Raw genomic sequence first — 22,046 nt, 5'->3', positions numbered from 1 at the left:
CTATGCAGATGCTTTTCTAGTATCCAAGTATTACTGTCATCATGAAACTGTAGGTTCTGGATGCATCATCAAGGAGTCAAGAAGTCATCCTCCATCTTCACATCTTGCAGACTTTTTAGAGTCATTCTCCTTCATTTTTAAATTTTTAAAAAAATGTATTTAAGGTAATAGGGTTAAGTGACTTGCCCATGGTCACACAGTTAGATAATTATTAAGTGTCTGAAGCCAGATTTAAACTCAGGTCCTTCTGACTCCAGGGCCAGTGCTCTATCCACTACACTACACTACCTAGCTTCCCCTAGAGTCATCCTCAATAAAGATTCCAGCTACTGCTTGGAGCCACCATCCCTGGAGCATCAGGCTAAAGACCTAACAAGACCTCATAGCTTGAGTGCAGTTGCCTGAGATGAACTCTGACTTTCCTTCCATGGACCTTTAATTGAACTGTTCCTCCAAAATCAGTTTGCCTCTCCCTCCCAGGGCCTGAGCAAGGCATACTGTTCCAGCTCCTACTGCCTGAATCATTTTTAATGGCCACTATAATTTTCCATGACCTGAATCCATCAACCTTTTGAGCCATTCTCTTCCCTTTGTTTTCTGTCCTTTCCCTCCTACTATTATTCCTAATGCAAAAGTCAAAATAAATGACCCATAATGCTTATCAACTGGATGTCAATGATAGTGAGGAGATAGGGAAGTCTAGGATAGAGGGGGAAACACTCCCAGAACCAGGAATAAGGCATAGAATGGCAAAATGGCAAAATGGCAAAATGATGATTTCTCCTGTGAGTGATCACAAGCTTTTTTTGGTTCATCAGCTATTGTAGCCAGTTCCAAGTGATAAAGTGAAAATGTAATGCTAGGAGAGATTAAGAATCAAGTAAGAATCAAAGAAATAATTTAGAGATATTTTTGCAAGACAAAATCTGAAGCTAAGAAGAAAGGAAGGAGAGAACCTTTCATGATTTCTTGTTTCATTGCTGTTGTTTACCTGAGATTTTCCCTATTTCCCCTCCCATCAGTTTATTAGTAAGTGAGAATACTTAACAGGGTGAGGGATTATTTTCACCCCCTGATATCCACCCTTGGAATCTGTGCCTTAGCCTGGGAAGTAAGCTTCTTGGTTTCTCAATTATACATAATAAACCTTGTTACTTCTACTGAGGAAGCACCGTACATGGGAATGGCCCAGTCTTGGACGTATTGCTTAAAGCGACACTCATAAGTGAAGATCTTGTAGCTGATATCACTGCTTTCCACCTTGCTAGTGAATAGAAGCCAGAAGAAAAAGCGATTGATCCAGTGCACGAGGCGGGGCAGGAAAGTGCTGGGAAGAAAAAAGGCATTGTCATAAGGATACATCATCATGAGACTGACATACCTTATCTTACATACTATATCTTATTTGAGCCTTACTACCATGGTGTGGGAGGTGCTAAGGGTGATATTGTCCCCATTCCACAGAAGAGGAGACAGACTCAGAGGGGTTAAGAGATCACACAGCAGGTATGTCTCGGAGGTAAGACTCAAACCTAGGACTTCCCAACTCCCAAGTTTAGCCCTCTATCTAATAAGCTACACTGCCTTTAAAAGTTTTCTGAAGGTACTGGGAGATCCCAACAGATCCTTAATAAGGAGACAAGAGAACTAGAGGGCATAGTCACACTCCATGGGGGCAGGAGTCCCCTCAGATGCCTTCATATAATCTCTTCTCCCATGGTCTTCTCAAGTTGATTGGGGGAGCTCATTAAATTGATCAGACCCTCCTCTTTTAATACTTTGGAACTCTTCTACTGTCTGTTCCCTAAAACTCATCTCCATATCACTAAGCTTTACTGATATACAAAAAGGAAGAACATTTTTGTTTTTGTTGTTTTCATTATTGTGTCACGTCTAACTCTATGACCCATTGTTTTTTTGTTTTTATTTGTTTTGGCAGATACTGGAGTGACTTGCCATTTTCTTCAACTCATTTTACAAATAAGGAAACTGAGGCAAATAGGGTTAAATGACTTGCCCAAGGTCACATAACTAGTAAGTCTCTGAGGTCAAATTTAACCTGATCTTCCTGACTGCAGATTTAGTACTCTATGCACCTGCCATTCTTAAAATATCAACTCATTTGTGTGATAATCAATGATGATAGACTTAGCTAATCTCAGTAATAGAGTGATTCAAGACAATTCTAAAGGACTTGTGATGGAAAATGCCATCCATATCCAGAAAAAGAATTATGGATTCTGAATGCAGATCAGAGCATACTATTTTTACATTTTCTTATTTGGTTTTTTCTTTTTGTTTTTTTTTTCCTTTTGTTCTGATTCTTCTTTCACAACATGACTAATATAGAAATAAGTTTAATATGATTGTGTATGTATAAACTATACCAGATTGCTTTCTGTCTTAGGGAAGGAGGAAGGAAGGGAAAGGAAAGAGAAAATTTTACAAAAATGAAAACTCTCTTTACATGTAATTGGAAAAAATTAACTACTATTTAAGATAAAAAACAAAAACAAACATTTATCAATTCATATATACAACAAATACTTTTTAGTATCTATAATGAGCTCAGCTCTGTGAAAATTGTGGATCCAAAGAAGCAAATGGCATGGTCCTGGTCCCCTGGGAACTTACACAGACACAGATACTCTCTCTCTCTCTCTCTCTCTCTCTCTCTCTCTCTCTCTCTCTCTCTCTCTCTCTCTCACACACACACACACACACACACACACACACACACCCTTTCTTTTCTTTTCCCTCCTGTATTCTTTCCCATAATAAAATGACATTTTTTCAAGAGGGTATGAGCAAATTAGTAAAGATATAGGAGCCCTCAAGATTGTGTTGTAATTACAACATTCTACCACATTCTAGTTGTATTTTAATACCTATAGGAACCTACTCACTTGATAGTAGTAATGGAGATAAAACAGTAATGTGATAGGTATAACAGAGGGAGAAACAATAGGTCTTGCTAATTAAAGATAGAATACATTTTACCATCTACAATTTATATTACTTACCCCAAGGTTATTGTTCAGGTAGAAAAAAAAATTAATGAAGTCTCTGTTGGTCTTAGTTTCTTCATTTATAAAACTAAGGTTCCTTCTAGCTCTAAATATATGATTCTATGAGTCCCCCATCTCATCCTGAGCTAAGGGAAGGCAAGTCTTTAACCCACTTTGTGCTCAGTTAGACTTTCTTAAAGGAGCTTGGACTCCTTTTGGGGATACTAAAAAATTGGAAGCTAAGTGTCCTTTGATTGGGTGATGAGTAAATAAGTTGTGGTACATGAATGTGATGGAACATCACTGTTGTTTAAAGGGGCCAATGTGAGGAATTCAGAGATGTTATCATTAATCTATAAGCATTTATTAAGTATCTACTATGTTGGCTAATGCTAAGCAAGACATATGAAGCAATAGTGAAATAAACAGAACCAGGAAAAACAATATACAATGATTTCAGTAATGTAAATGGAAAAAACAACCCCCTCCCAAAAACTGAACAGTATAATTATTAAGACCAAGACTGGTCCTAGAGAAGATATGAAAAATGCCCCCTCTCTCTTTTTTGTAGAAGAGAGGAACTATGGATGTGGAATATTTCATATATTCTCAGACAGTTGATTTTAGGTTTGTTTTGCTGAAAATGCTTTTTTTTTAAATTTAGTATATTTAGAAATAAAGGTATTAATAAAAAATAAAATGAAATAAAAGGACAGAATTAGTATATATTCCTGTTTTATTTAAGGGGAAAAATTTTTTTCCTCAGGTAGAGTTAGTTGATTGGTTGGCAGACATTAAAAAATCAGAACTAGCTTCTAAAGCAGAGTTAAAAAGAAGGGCCCTGAAGAAGCACTGCATTCAGCAGAAAGGCGGTAATAGAATGACTATATCTATGATTTAAGGTTTAATTTATTCCCTGTACATTAACTGCAATGACACAAACACATAAAGCTGTCATGCTACTAGTAATGAAATTTGTGGCAATGAAGAAGGACTCTGTTGTCACATTTTCAATCTCATTTTCCAAGCTATAATCTGAGCACCCTGAGTGACCTCTATGTGAAATGGAGATAGATACATTTTAAATGCCAGTAATTTGTGGGTATAGGTAAGAGAGTAGATTTTAGTTGCTTGTGGAAAGTAAGATGAAGGCTACTAGTTCCATATGTTCCCCCAGAGAGTTTTCATTTTTGTTTAGGTTGATTTTCAGGACAATGGGGGGGGGGTGGAAAGGAAAATGAAGTAGGGCAGGTGGAGGTGGAAGGAATTTTCTCTCTCCAATTCCACCCTTTTCTCTGCAGTTTTGCTAAGTAGGCTCCCAGTATGAGTTGAAGGTAACAAGGTGGCACAGTGGATGTGAGATTATCCTTGAAGTAAGAAAGATCAGAGTTCAATTCTGACTCATAAACTTACTAGTTATATGACCCTGGCCAAGGATAGACACTGATCCTAAAGTCATGAAGATCTGAGTTCAAATAAGATGTCATACACTTACTAGATGTATAACCCTGGACAAATCATTGTCTTCAGCTGCAAAATGAGGGCAAATAATAGCACCTATCTCTTAGGATTACTGTGAGGATCAAATGACACAATATTTGAAAAGTGACTAACATATACTAGGTGCTTAATAAATGCTATTTCTTCCTTTTTAAAAATTATGATTTATTTCTTCTCTTCTTCTAGGCATTGGGTAAGCAGCAGGATACAGTGGGGACTAAGTGTGGGCTATAGAATCAGAGGATCTCAGTTCAAAACTGGGCTCAGTCTCTTTGTACTTGTAGGACCACAGGCAGGTCATTTCCTCTCTGAAACTCAGGTGTTTTCTCTGTAAATGAGATTTGAGATAGGGAAAGCACATTGGATTCAGAGGAAGAGGACCTAGTTTTCAATCCCCAGATTTGTTAATTATGAACTGTGACTTTGGATAGTAATTATAACAATTGCTAATGTTGTTTTGATGCTTTAAGATTTGCACACCCACTTTTTCATATATTATCTCATCAAATCATTTCCTTTAAATTTTCTCATCTCAGTTTCCTCATCTGTAAAATGAGAGGAGAGGACAAGAAGACTTCTAAGGCTTCCAGCTCTGAATCCATGCTACCATGAATTCTAGGATCTGATATTATGTGTGATGTGTATCAGGGCACTTGCCCCACTGGACTTTCAGTTGCATCACTGGAAAAAAGATAGGGCTAGACTATGTGATCCCTAACTTTCTTTCCTGCTCCAAATCTATAAATGGACAAAAAGAATGCTGAGGAAAATAGGGTGATTGTTGACTACCCAAAGATCCTCATAAAAATCCTGACTATGTGATGACTATGGGCCTTGAAGATTGACTTCTGGCTAGAGGACAGGTGATCATCCATAGTCATAAGAAAAAAACCCCAGGCAAATAGGGCCCCCAGAGCTGGAGCAAGATGTCTTGGGAAAGGACAACTGTGCTAGAGCAGACATCTAAGATACCCAGCTCAGAGGTCCCAGGCTTAACCCTCCTGAAATTCCTTCCATTGAGATCAAGGACCAGTCAAGAACACTGGTCACAGAGCCAGGGGAGGTTTATTCAGCTCCAGGAGCTTATACTGCAGAAGCAAAGCTAGATTAGGAGTACCTTAGATAAGAGTCTTACTTCTGAAATTTGGAAAAACAAAACAAAAACAAACCAAAAAACCCCTTTGTTCTCTGAAAGTTTGTTTTATTTGCGTTTTCTTCCCTTTAGTTAAGATCTGAGGGTTCATGTATAGGTTTCAGGGGATCTATAAACTGGGATGGAAGAAAAAAGACATTTTTATTTTCAGGAAACTTTAACTGAAATTTAACATTTCTTTTGGTTATGAACATAAAATAAAAATTATTCTGAGGCTTTCCCAGATGTTCAAAGATTGACAAAACAACTACTTTAGTTGCTAGTGAAGTTCTTTTTTTTGGAAATTGCAATCTCAAATCTCGGTTTTTCAAAGGAGAAAGAAAGAATAGTGGATAGAACATGGGCTTAGACTCAGGAAGATCCAACTTCTGAATTCAAATCGGTTCTCAGCTGTTTACTAGTTGTGTGACTCTGGGAAAGTCACTTAACCCTGTTTCCCTTAGTTTCCTTATCTGTAAAATGAGCCACAGAAGGAAATGGAAGGGGCGGCTCAGTGACGCAGTGAATAAAGCACTGGCCCTGGAATCAGGAGTACCTGAGTTCAAATTTGATCTCAAACACTTAATAATTACTTAGCTGTGTGGCCTTGGGCAAGCCACTTAACCCCATTTGCCTTGCAAAAGCCTTAAAAAAAAAAGAAGGAAATGGCAAACCATTTCATTTCTTTGACAAGAAAACCCCAAAAGGGGCCATTAAGAGTTGGACACAACTGAAACAACTGAACATTACCAATAGCAAAGAGGTAGGGTTAGTTAGTTCTTACTTCAGCAACAGTAACAGAAGAATGACAGGACCATAGATTTAGAGCTGGAAGGGACTTTAGAATTCAACTACCTTATTTTATAGATGAGAAAACTGAATCCAAGATATTGAGATGACTTGCCTGGTGTGACACAGCTAGTGATTGGGGTAGAATCTGAACCTTGGTCTTTCTGATACAAGTTTTCAGTACACAATTCTTTGCTGAGTTACCAGTCAGTAAAGACTGAGTAATACAAAGAGCCTGGAAAGAAGCAAACCCCAAGTGAGGCAAAATTCAGTGTAATCTCTTTCTTCTTAGGATCTTTTTCTTCATAATAACAGATGCAAACTTGATAGGATTTTAGACCAAGAGCTGTAAGTCATTGGGCAGCTAGGTGGTGTGGTGGCTAGACCACTGGCCCTGGAGTCAGGAGGACTTGAGTTCAAATCTGGTCTTAGACACTTAATAATTACCTAGCTGTGTGACCTTGGGCAAATCACTTAACCACATTACCTTAAATTTAAAAAAAAATTAAGAGTTATAAGGTACTTTAGATCAACCAAGTTGACTCTCTCATTTTATAGTCAGGGAGACTGAGATAAGGGAAGTTAAATGACTTGCCCAAGGTCACATTGGCAGGACCAGAATTTGAATGTGGTAACTATAACTCCAATGTGGGATTTTTTTCACTGCACTACAGTTCCTACAGGTAACTCGACCACAAAATAGAGATTATTCATGTGCTAATTTTAGGAAGGAAGCAATGAAAAAGCATTTATTAAAAGTCTACTAAGAACTGAGGCAGCTCAGCAGCTCAGTGGATAGAGTCCTGGACCTGGAGTCAGGAAGACTTGAGTTCAAAACTGGCCTCAGACACTTGCTAGTTATGCTTGGACAAGTCATTTAACCTCTATTATAGGAGGCAGCTATGTAGCATCATGGATAGTGCACCAGACCTGGAATCAGGAAACATTACAAATCCAGTCTCAAACACTCACTAGCTGTGTGACCCTGTACAACTTACTTGATCTCTGCCTTTATCCTCTGAAGAAGAAAATGGCAAAATACTCCAATATCTTTGCTAAGAAATCCAATGGATAGTATAGGATGTTAAATACTGGGGTTACAAATCTAAAAACAAAGGGATACTTGCTTGAAAGAAGCTTATACTCTAATTGAGGAAAAAGCATACCTAGAAAGGTAATGATCAGGGAGGGGAACTAGTCTTGAAAGTAAAAATGACTTTGGCTATTTGCAAGTATGACTTTGATTTTGAAAATAAAGGTTGAAGAGAAGGAACTTTAGAGTTTACATGCAGACTAAAGCTTACCATCTTCAATTTTTAAAATTAGTCTTATGTTTTACATATATTTCTCTCTAAATTTTTTCCCATTTTGATTTGATTCTTCCACAACATGATTAAAATGACTATATGTTAGACTATGTTTAACATGGTTATACATGTATAAACAATATTGGATTGCTTTCATCAGGGGGAAGGGAGAGGGAAGGGAGGGAGGGAGAGAAAAATATGAAACTCAAATCCTTCCCCCCAAAAATGGTTGTTGAAAACTATCTTTGCTTATAGTTGGAAAAATAGATAAGTGAAATATTTTAAGGTAATAATAAAAAAAGAAAGTAAAAGTGAGTTTAGCTATTGCAAAATATATGGAAACACCCCACCTCATCCTAGAACAATGTCAGAGTAGATTAACTCATGATTCATGATATTTGAACCAGAGATAACAGATGAGAATTGGTGGTCAGGAGGGAGTGTCTCTGATGAGGGTGATCTGGCAGTTGCCAAGAAGGACTGTGCAGGATATAGTCAGAGAAGGAGAAAGTAAGGTGAAATGGAGCTAGAGTTTTGAGATCTCTATTTCTGGCAGAGATGGCAAACTCTATAAACCTGCAATGAACTCTGACCTACCTGATCCAGAGTAGGAACTCCAACAGGTAGAATCCAATGGCATAGTTCCAAAACCAGTTGGCAGCAGAGGTGGGTGGCTAGGGAAGTAGAATAGAGATTAGGAAAAGAGGCAGGAAGGTAATCTACTGACCTGATCGACCCAGTATCTTAACAGAAAAGAGACTTTATCCTTCTGCAAATCTGAGGAAAGGTTAGGGAGAAATTTTCATATTATTTAAATGGAGACCTTTCATTGCTCCCCATTTCCAAGATGGCAGTGATGTTGTTCTTCAGAACAGGGGAAAGGGCCCCAGCAATGGACTGGTTCACACCAAGGTTTTCCCTCTCCTTTCCTTTTCTATCTGTTGTGACAATTCTTATAAAGTGCTTTGCAAATATTAAAGTGCTAAATAGATGCTAGCTATTATTGTTATTTTTATCATTAGCCTTATTTTAGACTTTGTTTTTATTTGTATATACATTGTTTTCCCTCAATAGTATATAAATTCATTTGAGGATAGAGACTTGAATTTCATTCCCGCCTCCCCCATCCCTTTAGTCTTGGTGCATGGCACTGTAAAGTTCTTAATAAATACTTATTGAATAATGTCCATGTTCAAGAACAGGATTTTGAGGAAACTGGGACCTTTCAAGTTTAAGTGACTTTCTTCAAGTCATATATAGTCATCAACATCCTAGAAGGAATTTGACTCCAGATCCAATATTCTTTCATAGCAACATTTTTTTTGGGCAAGGTAATAGGGTTAAGTGGCTTGCCCAAGGCCACACAGCTAGGTAATTATTAAACGTCTGAGGTCGGATTTGAACTTAGGTACTCCTGACTCCAGGGCCGGTGCTCTATCCACTGTGCCACCTAGCTGCCCCCTAACCAATATTCTTTCCATCAAGCCATACTGATTTATTTACTAAGCCAATAGATAGATTGTGATCTAGGTCGATGGAGGAAAATTTCTAAATCAGGAAAACTCAAAATCATAGATGCTACATGTGTTTCTATATTTGTGCATCATAATAAAACTTACTTTAAACTAAAAAAGAATATGTAGAAATACCTTGTTGGTATGGTCTTGGTAGATGACACTGACATTCTCAGTGTGGGGAAACCAAAGGAATCGGAAATATTCAGATTTCTTGAGATGACTGTCTAAATTTTCAAGAACCTAGCAAAAGATGAAGGAAAGAAAGGGGGAAAGTATGGTTAATCTGCTGACTTCTTTCAGAAGATATTGGAAGTCATAAGGTTCCATTGGTGCCCCAGTTTCTTCCTATTTGCAAAAAAAAAATAATTGTATAAGGATGAAGATGACACTGTGTAACCCTATTATTACTATTACTATTACTATTACTATTATTATTATGTCAATTTTGTTACTGATGGCCCCACCAAACTAATCACCTTCTTCAATCCATTGAGCATCCAACAGCCACCTATTAAGCATTTATTTATTTGTTTGTTTTTGCTAGGCAATGGGGTTAAATGACTTGCCCAAGGCCATACAGCTAGGTAATTATTAAGTGTCTGAGGCTGGATTTGAACTCAGGTACTTCTGACTCCAGGGCCAGTGCTCTATCCACTACGCCACCTAGCCTCCCCATGATTAAGCATTTATAATGTGCTAATGCTAAGGATATAAAGAAAAAGAAAGTCCCTATCCTTAAGTTTTATATATATTCTAAAAGAATAATTCACATGTACATAAATGGAAATATAGAAAACATATGCAAAATCAGCACTGAGCCAACATACAAATATTATGGGAAAGTATTCCTTGGCACATATATGTACCTGAGTTCAAATCAGCCTCAGTTGTGAGGATCACACAAAATAATATTTATAAAGTATTTCGTAAACTTTAAATAGTGATTTAAATCCTATGGTTGCATTTTTCGTTATTATTTTTATGTGGAACCATATTTTACTCTGCAGTTCTTGTACAGTTACCACTCTCACTTCCAGATATTACTGTGAAGCCCTTTTCTTGGGTTTTCCCCTGTTCCCCTTTATCCTATTCTAGTCCATGATGATCCTCCTTTCTTAACCCCTACTGCATTTAGAAGGCCATAGAATTAGGTTGGAGAGAGAGAAAGAATCTTTGAGAATGGAATCGAGAGGAAGTCTAATAATTGGAGAATGGCTAAACAAGTTGTGGTATAAGAATGCAATGGAAAATTATTTTTCTATAAAAAATTCTGAAGGCAATGAGTTCAGAAAAACCTAGGGAGACTTCATATATCCTGACTGAAAGTAATGTGAGCAAATCAGGAAAACATTGTTCACAGTACTGGTAATATTTTAACAATGATCAACTATAAAAGATTTAACCACTCGGATTAATCCAAGGATCCATGATAATTTAAAGGATCCATGACAAAAATTGTTCTCTAACTCTAGAGAGAGAACTAATGAACTCTCTTTTTGTTTGTTTTTTGTGGAGCAATGGGGTTAAGTGACTTGCCCAAAGTCACACAGATAGTAAGTATCAAGGGTGGATTTGAATTCAGGTCCTCCTAACTCCATGGTTGGTGCTGTATCCACTGCACTATCTAGCTACCCCAAACTGATGAACTCTTGAGTGCAGATTAAAGTATATATCTTCTTTTCATTTTTTTTTTGTAATATGGCTAATATGGAAATATATTTTGCATGACTTCACATGTATAATGATTCTTATATTGCTTGTCCTCTCAGTGAATAGGAGAGTGACTGAGGGGAGGGAGGAAATTTTGGAATTCAAAATTCAAAATTATTTTTTAAAAAAAGGACAGAATCCTAGACTGAATATTTTTCTATATGCTATAAGGATAGGTTAAGGATTTATTAAGTGCTTATTATGTGTTAAGTGATAGAGATATAAAAATATATGTATAGTAAGTTGGGCAATCTCAACCTACATTCTCTTCAATATTATTCTGAAGAATTATGCTCTGTTAAGAGGTTTGTTTCATATTATATATGAGGGAAGATCAGACGACCTTAGCACAGTGCTTGTCTTCTCTTTGCCATCTTGGCCGGAAGTCCTGAAGAATTATATTCTGAACAGGAAAGACAATATATAAATGGAGTACTAAAAAAAAGGGGAGGGGAGTAGGGAAAAGAATATCTACTCATAACATGTATAGGAAGTAACTGTGGCATGGTGACCTGGTCCCTGGCAAGATAAGGCCAAAGTTCACCTATTAGAACTGACACAGGGATAAAGTCCAACTTCAGTGAGATGAGATGATAATAGGGTGAGACCATTATATTATCTTGACAATTATCTCTTTGAAGGCAAGCTCTAGAGTTTGTTGATCTCTCCATCATGTCATTCCCTGGACTGCCCCTGAATTGTCCCTTTTTTCTTTCAGTTCACATTTAATGAAGGGTAACAAGAGTTATGATAAACACCTTAATAAAGGCTTATTGTTTCAGAGGCACTAGCTGCAATACACATAGCTGGCAAGAGCCATCACTTAGGTTCTAATGAGATGATTAATTCACCTAATGATAATATTGGACTCAGAGTATGAATTTTAATTTTAGTGCCTACCATTAATAGGAAGGGAGTAGAGGTCAAGACCAGGAGATTGATGAGTAAAAGACTGAAACAATTGATCTACTGAGAAATCAATAGGGCTAGAACTTGATAGTCAAGATGAAGAGAGCTATAACTAAGGTAGGATAACTAGAACTTTGATCTAGGGCATTCCATTTAGAGGGTATTCAAAACATTTGTAGTCCTTTGTCAGCAAAGAAACAACATACTTCAGAATCCAGTTAGCTGGAAGAATTAGGAAAATAATAAGAATTAACATTTATATAGTGCTTTGGGGTTTACAAAAGTTTTTGCATATGTTATCTCATGGAATAATGCCAAAAATTCTTTGAAGTAGGAGTTATTATTATTATTATTCCCATTTTATAGATGGGGAAATTAAGATTGAGACAGGTTTAAAGTGACTTGCCCTTGACCACACCTAGTAAGTACCTGAGGGAGTATTTGAACTCAGTCTTCCTAACTCCACATCTTACACCCTTCCCCCTTCCTTCTTTATGTCACCTAGTTGCTGAAAAAAAATCAGAAACTACCAAATGATTTGCTTGTCTCAGCCAAATTTGAGAAGAACTCCTCTCTAGCCTGGACTTATTCCTCCCTCCCTTTGCCCTCCCTTTTGCCTTTCCCCAAGTGTTTTAAAACCATTCTGATTTTAAAAATTAATTTGATGAGATTTGTCCTAGTGAGAAACATTGCCAGGTATGTCTAGGAGGGGGAAGGCAGAAATGGAATCCTCAAATCCCAACCAGAAATAACAGGAAGGGTACATGGCCCTCTGTTAGCTGGAAAGTAAAAGGATTTCTAGGAGAAAGGAGCCAATGAAGAGGCTGTGCCTACTTTACAGGAACCATTTGGGAGAAGAGGCACAGATTGTACTGAAAGATAAAACTCAGTCATTGAAGAACCCAAGATCCCTTTGAGATTCTTCCCTTTTTAAGGGACAAAAGAGGTGAATTAAGTAATTAGAGTATGAGTAGAAGGAAGGTTTGAGAGAAAATAAAGGAGATTGATCTTTAACACATTCACTTTTAATTACTAGAAGGTTCAGACCATTAAGCACCCCAGCCAGTCATGGACCAGTCTGACCTTGAGCTCCTGAGACTTCCTAAGTGTCCCAGATTCAATTCGAGGATGAAACAGAAATACCCTGCCCTTTAGAAACTTATGGTCTAATGAAGGGGGGTGTATGAAACATGGATGCACAAATACTATATAATATGCCATAAAAATGATGAATATTAAGAATTCAGAGAAGCAAAGTGATGCAAACCATACCAGAAATATACCCAAAATGACTCTTAATAATCTAAAGGAAAATAGGTATGAATGATATAAGGATACTGATTAATGTAATAATAGCTAATCACTCCAGAAGATGGTTGATGAAGCATATCTCTTGGCACAGGAGACCAAGCAGAGAGGTGCAAAATGAGAAATTCATTTTTAGATATTACCAATGAGGGAATTTGTATGTTTTGGCTATATAGATTTATGCCAAAGGAAGGCATTTATTTGGGAGTGGGGAAGGAAGAAGAGTTGTGAAGGAGCAATGGTGAGGGAATGATAGTGATGCATAAAAAGAAAAGAAAGGAAAAGAGAATGGAATAAAAATTACACAGAAAAGAGCATAAAAAATTGAGAAGAGGACAGACAAAGAGGGAAGTGGTATAATTTAATAGCATCTTCTATATATAATTTACTATATTATTTACTATAGCCTACAATAATATACTATTTAAAATATATAAATGTATGTACTTTAAATATTATGTATATACACACATACATATATATTTACTGAAAAAAACCCAGGCTGTTCACAAAATTGATTCATGATTTCATATATAATTCCCTATTTTCTGGTTTTTTATATTGAAATATTTGCTTGTTGAGTTTGTAATTCAAAAAAAGAAAGGCTATCACCACCAACTACAAACTGGAGACCAAATACTATATAATATTAAACCAAGCTTGGCCTCAAAAGAGAGATGAAAAAATGTATTTCTGCCTTTTCTGCAGAGGTGAGGGACTGTTGGTATGGGACACTTGCATATGCTGTCAGTCTCAAGTGGGTTAGTTTGCTAAAACTACTTTTTCCAGGTTTTTTATTCATTATTATAAGGGCAGTTGAGGAGAGGTGGAAAGATTCAGAAGGAGGATGATATAAAAACAGAAGGCATCAATAAAAAAATTAAAAATCATCATGATATCAGTGGAGTTTTGTGAATGCAAAGAATCAAGATAAAGTGTCAAGCAAAATATGAAGATTGAGAAATTGCTTTCATATAATGAGGTAGGGGTGCATGAAGTGCATCAGGGAGAGCTCAACTTGACCAGTAACAGACAAAAATGTTTTGTTGTTGAGTCTTTTTCAGTCATGTCTGACTCTTTGTGACCCATATGGGATTTTCTTGACAAAGATATTGAAGTGCTTTGTCACTTCCTTCTCCAGCTCATTATACAGATGAGGAAACTCAGGTAAACAGGGTAGGTGACTTGTCCAGGGTCACACAGCTAGTCATGCCTGAAGTCAGATTTGAACTTTAGAAAGACTCAACTTCCTGACCTCGTCCAGTACTCTATCCACTGTACCATCTAGCTTCCTTTAGCAAGAACATGGAGGGCATCAATTCCCAAGAAGAAGAATGATCTGTTTAAAGACATAAAAGCAGGAAGGGGTGGGTGGATGATCAAATTTTGTGCTGACTGCCAGCAGTCTAGTTTGACTGAATTTGTTCCTGAGGAGCACAACGAGATTTAGGACCAGATGACTTGCTAAATCAAAGGATTCCATTCTCTGATAAGGGACCACTATCTCCTGTGGCAGAGGGTCAATAAGAAGCAATGACCAATCATCTGCTGGACCCAAGGAAGCAATCAAAAGCAATGGATTCAGAGCAGTTTGTAAATAGTTCTCTATGTGGAGCAAAGCCAATTCTGTTTGTGTATCAGAGGTGCAAATGGCTTCCTGGCTCTATCTCTTCTTGTTGAAGGGCAAGGGGTAAATCTAAGGCAAACATCTCCTCCTTCAGTCCCCAGTTTAACAAACATTTATTAACTCCTCACAAAGATTTGAGTTTAAATCCTGCCACTGATGTATCCTATTCAAATAACCCTAGTCAAATCATTAACCTCTTCGTGGCCCAGCAATTCTCTAAGACTAGGTTGAAGATCTATATTGGAAATAAAATCTTGAGTCTGTCCATGAGTAAGAAAGGCATTGGACTATGTGCAAAGATAGGATAAGATGCTCAATAGATTCATAGAAGCTGAAAGGGAGCTTAGAGATCATTTATTCCAACCCCTTGATTGGAGATTCATAGTCAAATACTTGGCCAAGGTCACACAAGTATTAAATAGCTCAAGTTGGAATTAAAATTGAATCTTTTTTACTTCAAATTCAGGGTTCTTTCTTTGACACCTTTTTCATAAACAAACAAAAAACAACTATAGTATGAGGCAGAATAGAATAAGGCAGCAGTTTCAATAGGGAGCAATGTAAGGGGACTTATTTCAAATATGGAAGACTGTGAGAGCAAAAGTATATATAAAAAAGGGGGGCAGAACAATTATTTGGGAATAGCAAATTGTCTCATATTGCTGAAGCATGAGAGAAGGAACTGAGAAATTTGCAGTGGTAAGTTGGAATTATATTACAAAGAGCCTTAAATGACTTGATAAGTAGTATATAATTTATTTTGGCATCAATGAGAAACCAATGAAGAGTTTTAAGTAGAGGAGTGGTAGGAACATGAGTCAAGGCAAAATCTGATGAGATCTCATACTTTTTGTTTTGTTTTGGTGGGGCTGTGGAATTAAGTGACTTGTCCAAGGTCACACAGTTAGTATTAAGTGTCTGAGGTCACATTTGAACTCAGGTCTTCCTGATTCCAGGACTGGTGGTGTACTCACTGCACCACCTAGCTGCCCCCAATGAAATCTTATATTAAGTAAGACTGAAAAGAGGACAGATGTGAGAAATATTTAGGAATCAGAATAGTTAAGTCTTGGCTAATGGTTCAATGAAAGCAGTGAGATTCCCAATCTGAAGTGATTAGATTGGATGTGAATGATTGAGAAGATGGTAGTACCATCCATAGAAAGAGCAGTTAGGAAAAAGAGTAGAAATTTTTTTTTGGGGGGGAGGAGCAAAATAATAGCCACTACCATTATACACAGTCTTAAGATTCGCAAAGCTCTTTATACCTTTATATCCATAATTTCATTTTATTTGTACAGAGGCAGATAGATGGCATAGTGATTAGAGCACTGGCCCTGAAGTGAGGAGAATCTGGGTTCAAATCAAACCTCAGACACTAACTAGCTTTGTGACTCTTGGGTAGGTCACTTAACCCTGCTTGCCTCACACCCAGGGCCATCTCCACTGTCCTGATTCATATCTGTCCAATGAACCCAGAAGGCTTTAGAGGATAAAGTGAGCTTGGTGACTTAGCATGGAATCCCCTCACTCAAATTCAATCCATGAACTTGTCATGGCATCATCTACTTGATGCCATGGTCTTTTTCAAAAACAAAAATGAAAACAAACATCATTATCCTTGCAACTCTGTGAAAAGTTGATATTCTCATTTTACAAATTAGAAAATTGAAACTTTGAGATGTTAAGTAGTATGTCCAAGGTTACAGAGTTTAGAAGTGTCAGAAACTTGATTTCAACCTAGATTTTCTGAATCAAAATGAGAAATTCAACTTTAATTATGCTGAGTTTGAGAAACATCTAGAGTTTTCAGGTGGGACTATGTAAGAGGGAATTGAAAATAAAGGATTTAGCGACAGCTTGGTGTTGTAGTGGATCGAGTACCCACCCTGGAGATTGGAGGACCTGAGTTCAAATACATCCTCATACACGTAATAGCTGTGTGACTCTGGGTAAGTCACTTAACTTGGACAGACTCCACAAAATAAAAAAGGAAAGAAAGGACTTGAGTTATTGACCAAGGTCATAAGTTGAAATCAATAATTGTGAGTGAGGGGCAGCTAGGTGGCGCAGTGGATAGAGCACCAGCCCTGGAGTCAGGAGTACCTGAGTTCAAATCCGGCCTCAGACACTTAATAATTACCTAGCTGGGTGGCCTTGGGCAAGCCACTTAACCCCATTGCCTTGCAAAAAAAAAAAACAACCTAAAAAAATAATTGTGAGTGAGTAGTCTTCAAAGTGAGAGGAGGGGCTTGTGGGGAAAGTTCTGTGTTCCAATACTCCAAATGGATTGCCCCTATCAAACCCAGAAATGGGAATCTATCTTTTTTCTATTTATCTTGATTTATCTCCTAATTCTATAAGTATCTATGCTTCATTCTAGAGCAGCCCCCACACCATGCCCCCAGTCTGTTATTTATTGAGTAATTCTCTTAATCAAATGGTTGAAAATGCCAGCTAGGCTCACCATGAGCTAGCTTTATTTATGGTCCTGCTTCTTTGCCAGGGAGATAACTGTCAGGAGGATATAATGGAAACTGATAAAGGCTAGATCAATAGGGCATCTGAAGCACCGAAGAGAACAATGACAACCAATTCTGGGAGAATAAAAGTCAGAGAACGTACCCTGACTGGATATGTGCCCAGCAACCAAGTCCTCTGGCCCTCTCCAGGGGAGAGTCTCTGGTTAAAGGCACAGCTGCTGCCCATCCCAAACAAGAAAGTTTCTAGGTAGGATTTGGACAAAGAACCTAGCATTTATGGGAGCTTCTGTTCTTGGTTGGTTTAAATTCAAGAGATGCGATTGGGGCAGCTAGGTAGCACAGTGAGCAGAGTGCAGGCCCTAAAATCGGAATGACCCAAGTTCAAATTTGGCCTCAGATAATTCCTAACTTGTGTGACTCTGGGCAGGTCACAACTTTGTTTGCTTCAGTTCTTCATCTGTCAAATGCATGGAAGCAGGAAATGGTCAACCCCTCCAGTATCTTTGTCAAGAAAACCCCAAATGGGGTCAAAAAGACTCAAATATAACAACAGAAACTAGACCCCCCCCTCAAGTGTTAAAGAAGTATTGGATATGAAGTAATATTCCTTGCAGAGAAATAAGTTCTTTCCAGAATCTACACTCCTTTCAGTATCTATTTACCTCCCTTAAACCCTTGCCTCTTTCACTCCACATTGTAAAAACAAATCAGCTCAGAAAGTCCTACTACTAGAGACCATGCTACTAAGACAGGGGGAACCTTTTTTCATCCAAGGGCCATTTGGATATTTATGACATCATTCAAGAGCTATATTTTAATTAATTCACCCCTTAAAAGCTATTAAATTTATTGAATTTTGAGTTGTGCCTAAGACTAAGCAAGGCAAGACCAATACAGGGCTGGAGGTTCTGGTCCCTGGTTTAAGAGGACTAAGAATAGTGAAGGTCAGCATCACTGAGAACCAGAACTAGGGGCATTGTTTACAAGGCCCTGAAATTAGAGGGCATGAAGAGCAATTACCATCTTTGAGCACCAAAGCTCACAGCTGAACTTAATGCCTTATTAGTGAATTGTTATGTTAAAAGCAGGAAGCATTCTACATGCACTCCAGACATAGTCCTCCCTATCCCTTCTATCCTCCCTTCAGTACTTCCTACTCGCTTCATCAGTCTTCTTGGCAGCAACTTGAATTTTTTTTTTTTTTTTTTTAGGATTTTTGCAAGGCAAATGGGGTTAAGTAGCTTGCCCAAGGCCACACAGCTAGGTAATTATTAAGTGTCTAACACTGGATTTAAACCCAGGTACTCCTGACTCCAGGGCCGGTGCTTTATCCACTACACCACCTAGCCGCCCCCAGCAACTTGAATTTATGGAGATTTTTGTCTCCCCATTATAACACGGTATTCTGATGTCTTGTCTCCTCATTCAATTGATGTAATTTGTTTCCAGAAATCTGAAGCCATTTTTTTTCTTGCTTTTTGCAAAGTAATGGGGTTAAGTGATTTGCCCAAAGTCACACAGCTAGGTAATTATTAAGTGTTTGAGGTTGAATTTGAACTCAGATCCTTCTGACTCCAGGGTCAGTGGTCTATCCACTGTGCTACCTAGCTGCCCTTCCATTTTAATTTTTTTTTTAATGCTTGCTTGGGGAGTCCAAATTCCCAATCCTTTCTGGCATGACTTTTAAAAGGTTTCTGTGGAACACTGAAGTGAGTATACCTCTTTAAGAGTGGAAGGAAAGGAAGTCTCTTGCAAATGGAACTGGGGCACACACTGGAAAGTGACAGTGAGGATGATGCCAAGACAGCCAAGGTGCACCAGGGAAGCCTTGAATAACTCTGCATTGCTGCTCTCAGAGCACTCGATTATCGCCCCTGCTGCTGTCATCAGAGTTAATGCCACCACCTGGTTTGGAGGAAAAAAGAAAATTCAAATCTCAGATCCATCAAACTTTCTGATCTGATAAATTATTCAGGCCCAAGTTCACAGTACCTGAATGAGTGAACCTAAGAACTGGGAATTATAAAAGGTGGTAGTAACTAAGGAGGGGCAGCTCATGTTTTTCTGAACATCTGGATGCTAAGAGGTGAGTGACCAACACCACCTTTTAAATGAGGTCATGAACTTCCAATTCCATGAAGTCTCTGGACATGAAAGAGTGGGCAACATCCCAGTTCGCAATACATTGAGCTGAATTGGATTAAAAGTCAAATATTAGGAGTAGAACCAACTACAAATATGGACATTTTGGATACTGGTACTAACTCTCAGAAAAAGCCATAAGTCCTTGGACTCATGTCTTTCTTTAGGTGAAAACTGACAATTTATAGGAAGCTTGGCTTTAAAGGAAGAGATAATGGATGAAGTCTCCTGGCCTCATCCTGACTTTTTTTACCCAATTCTATTGTTTTAATAAGGAATTTGATTCTACACCTCAGTTTCTGTACTATATCCCAAAGGCAACAATCTTTTCTATTAATTTGGAAGAGTTACAAGAATGATGCCAGCTCTGACAACAAAAGTGTCTAGAAAAAGTGAAATGAAAAGTGTTTGACTATGCCTGAATATGTGTGCATGCATGTTCACACACATGTGCCCCAGTCAGAGTAAGAAGAATAAACAAATTGTTGTGAAAACCAGATTGGGAATCAAAACTAAGTTTGCCTCCTTAGCTTTTGACTCTGTTACTAACTAACTATTGTGACTTGGGGCAAAGTGGTGGGGGACCTTGGCTTCAGTTCTGGTCACCTGATTTCCAGTGTCTTTGAGACTTCCCTAGGAGCTCTGTTCTAGGTTGCTCACATCTTGTACTTGATCTTTGACCCAGGAAACTTTGCATTCTTAGGTGAGAGGTATTTCTAATTATCAGGGGGCAAAGGTGGAAGGGAAGAAGGAATCAGGGAAAGAAAGAAGGAAGAGAAAGGAGGAAAGGAGGGAGGGAAGGAAGAAAAGAAGGAATGAAGGAAGATAAGAAGGAAAGGAGGGAGAAAGGGAAGAAAGGAAGAAAAGAAAAAAGGAAGCAACCATTTATTAAACACAATTATGTAACAGGCACTATGCTAAGTGCTTTACAAATATTATTTCATTAGATCTTCATAAAACACCTGAGAGATGCTATTATTATCCTCACTTTTCTGTTAAGGAAACTAAGGTATATAGGGTTAATTGACTTGCCCAAGATCACACAGCTAAGTATCTGAGATCACATTTGAACTTGTTTTCCTGATTATTGGTCCAGCCTTTATTTACCTGCTCATGGAGCTTCCTCTAGGGGAGTGGGAACTTAGGCTTAATTCCTACTTGACCTTGAGTACAAGTTAAAGGGCAGCTAGTTTGCAAAGACCTGTTTTCTTCCTAAGTTCAAATATGACCTCAGACAATTTGTAGCTGTATGATCCTGGACAAATCACTTAATCCTATTTGTCTCAGTTTCCTTTCTGTAAAATGAGCTGGAGAAACAAATGACAAATTTACTCCAGTGTATTTTCCAAGATGATATTTGTCCTTTGTTCTTGAAGAAGGTCATGATATCAGGGGAGGTGATGCCATGCCAAGCACCTGTATTGGATTTGAGTGATGGGGTGCTGTGCTAAATCAGCAGTCTCATTTTTTCCTCCAGAGTCATCTAGCTCTAGTGGCCACATATGAATCAGGATGATTAGAGATAGTCCTGGATATGAGACAATCAGGGTTAAATCATTTGTCCAAGTGCACACAGCTAGTAAATGGCAAATGTTTGAGATTAGATTCGAACTCAGTCTTCCTGACTCCAAGGCCATTGCTCAATCCACTGTGCCACCTAGCTGCTCTATTTTTCAAGAAAACTCCAAATGAAGCCATGAAGAGTTAGACAGGCCTGAACAAACACTATAGGCTATCTGAACCCTCTGAATCACAGGGTTTCTTCATCTGCAAAATGAGGGACTTCATATTCCTTAAAAAGATTTTGTTTATCTTTCTTTTTCAAAGGATATAGGTGGGGAGGTGGGAGGAAAAGAAGGTGGATTTGTGTTCAATTTAATTGAAATCTAAAAAAGGGAGAAAAAAGGTTTGAACTTTTTCAGTATGACAAAAAAATGAATTAATTAAAAGAGAGTTGGCCTGATTTCCAGAGTTCCTCTCAGTCCTAGGCCCTGCTCCACAAGGTTACAATGAGTAGTAAATGAGATCATGAAGGTTAACTTTGTAAAATGAAGAGCAAGTCCCTAGACCTTTCTGAGCCCCAGGTTCCTCATCTGTCAAATGAGAAGGCTGGGGGTGTCTAGGTGGTGCAGTGGATAGAGCACCAGTCTTGGAGTCAGGAGTACCTGGATTCAAATCTGGCCTCAGACACTTAATAATAATTACCTAGCTGCATGGCCTTGGGCAAGCCACTTAACCCCATTTGCCTTGCAAAAAAAAAAAATCTAAAAAAAAAATGAGAAGGCTGGATTAGAAGGGCCTTAAGATTCCTTCTAGTTCTAAATTGATGATCTTTAATAATATTAATTATTATTATGATGATACAATGTCATGATGGGCTGGAAAATTCACACTGCTCCACTCATTTGTAGGCTTCCTTTTAGTTTAGGGGAAAGGCAGGGAGCCTAGGATAGCAGGTGGTACTTGAGAAATTAACTATAACTTTCCCTTTGGCCCCCATTTTCAAATTAAAACTCTCTTGTTTCCTCCTTCAAATGTTCCTTCACACTTTGTTACCTGCTTGTTTGAAGGAAAATTGCTTTTGACAAGTACGGCTGGTGCAGTTGTGCTCAGG

At 38.0% G+C, this 22,046-nt stretch overlaps 1 protein-coding gene across 1 annotated transcript in view; it reads right to left on the bottom strand.

Moving 5' to 3' along the window:
* The window catches only part of LOC141504755 (L-gulonolactone oxidase), a 59,693-nt gene that overhangs the window by 21,149 nt on the left and 16,498 nt on the right, over positions 1–22,046 (bottom strand). The window contains exons 6-9 of the mRNA XM_074209996.1: positions 19,010–19,195; positions 9,386–9,493; positions 8,334–8,410; positions 1,178–1,327 (exon numbers count right to left, since the gene is read on the bottom strand). Of these exons, the coding sequence (XP_074066097.1) occupies positions 1,178–1,327; positions 8,334–8,410; positions 9,386–9,493; positions 19,010–19,195 (521 nt within the window). The remainder of the gene's footprint in view (positions 1–1,177; positions 1,328–8,333; positions 8,411–9,385; positions 9,494–19,009; positions 19,196–22,046) is intronic.

The sequence above is a fragment of the Macrotis lagotis genome, chromosome 1 (genome assembly GCF_037893015.1).
Source record: "Macrotis lagotis isolate mMagLag1 chromosome 1, bilby.v1.9.chrom.fasta, whole genome shotgun sequence".
Classification (NCBI taxonomy): Eukaryota; Metazoa; Chordata; class Mammalia; order Peramelemorphia; family Peramelidae; genus Macrotis; species Macrotis lagotis.
Note: the sequence above shows the minus strand (reverse complement) of the source record. Positions and strands in the feature narration are given on the sequence as shown.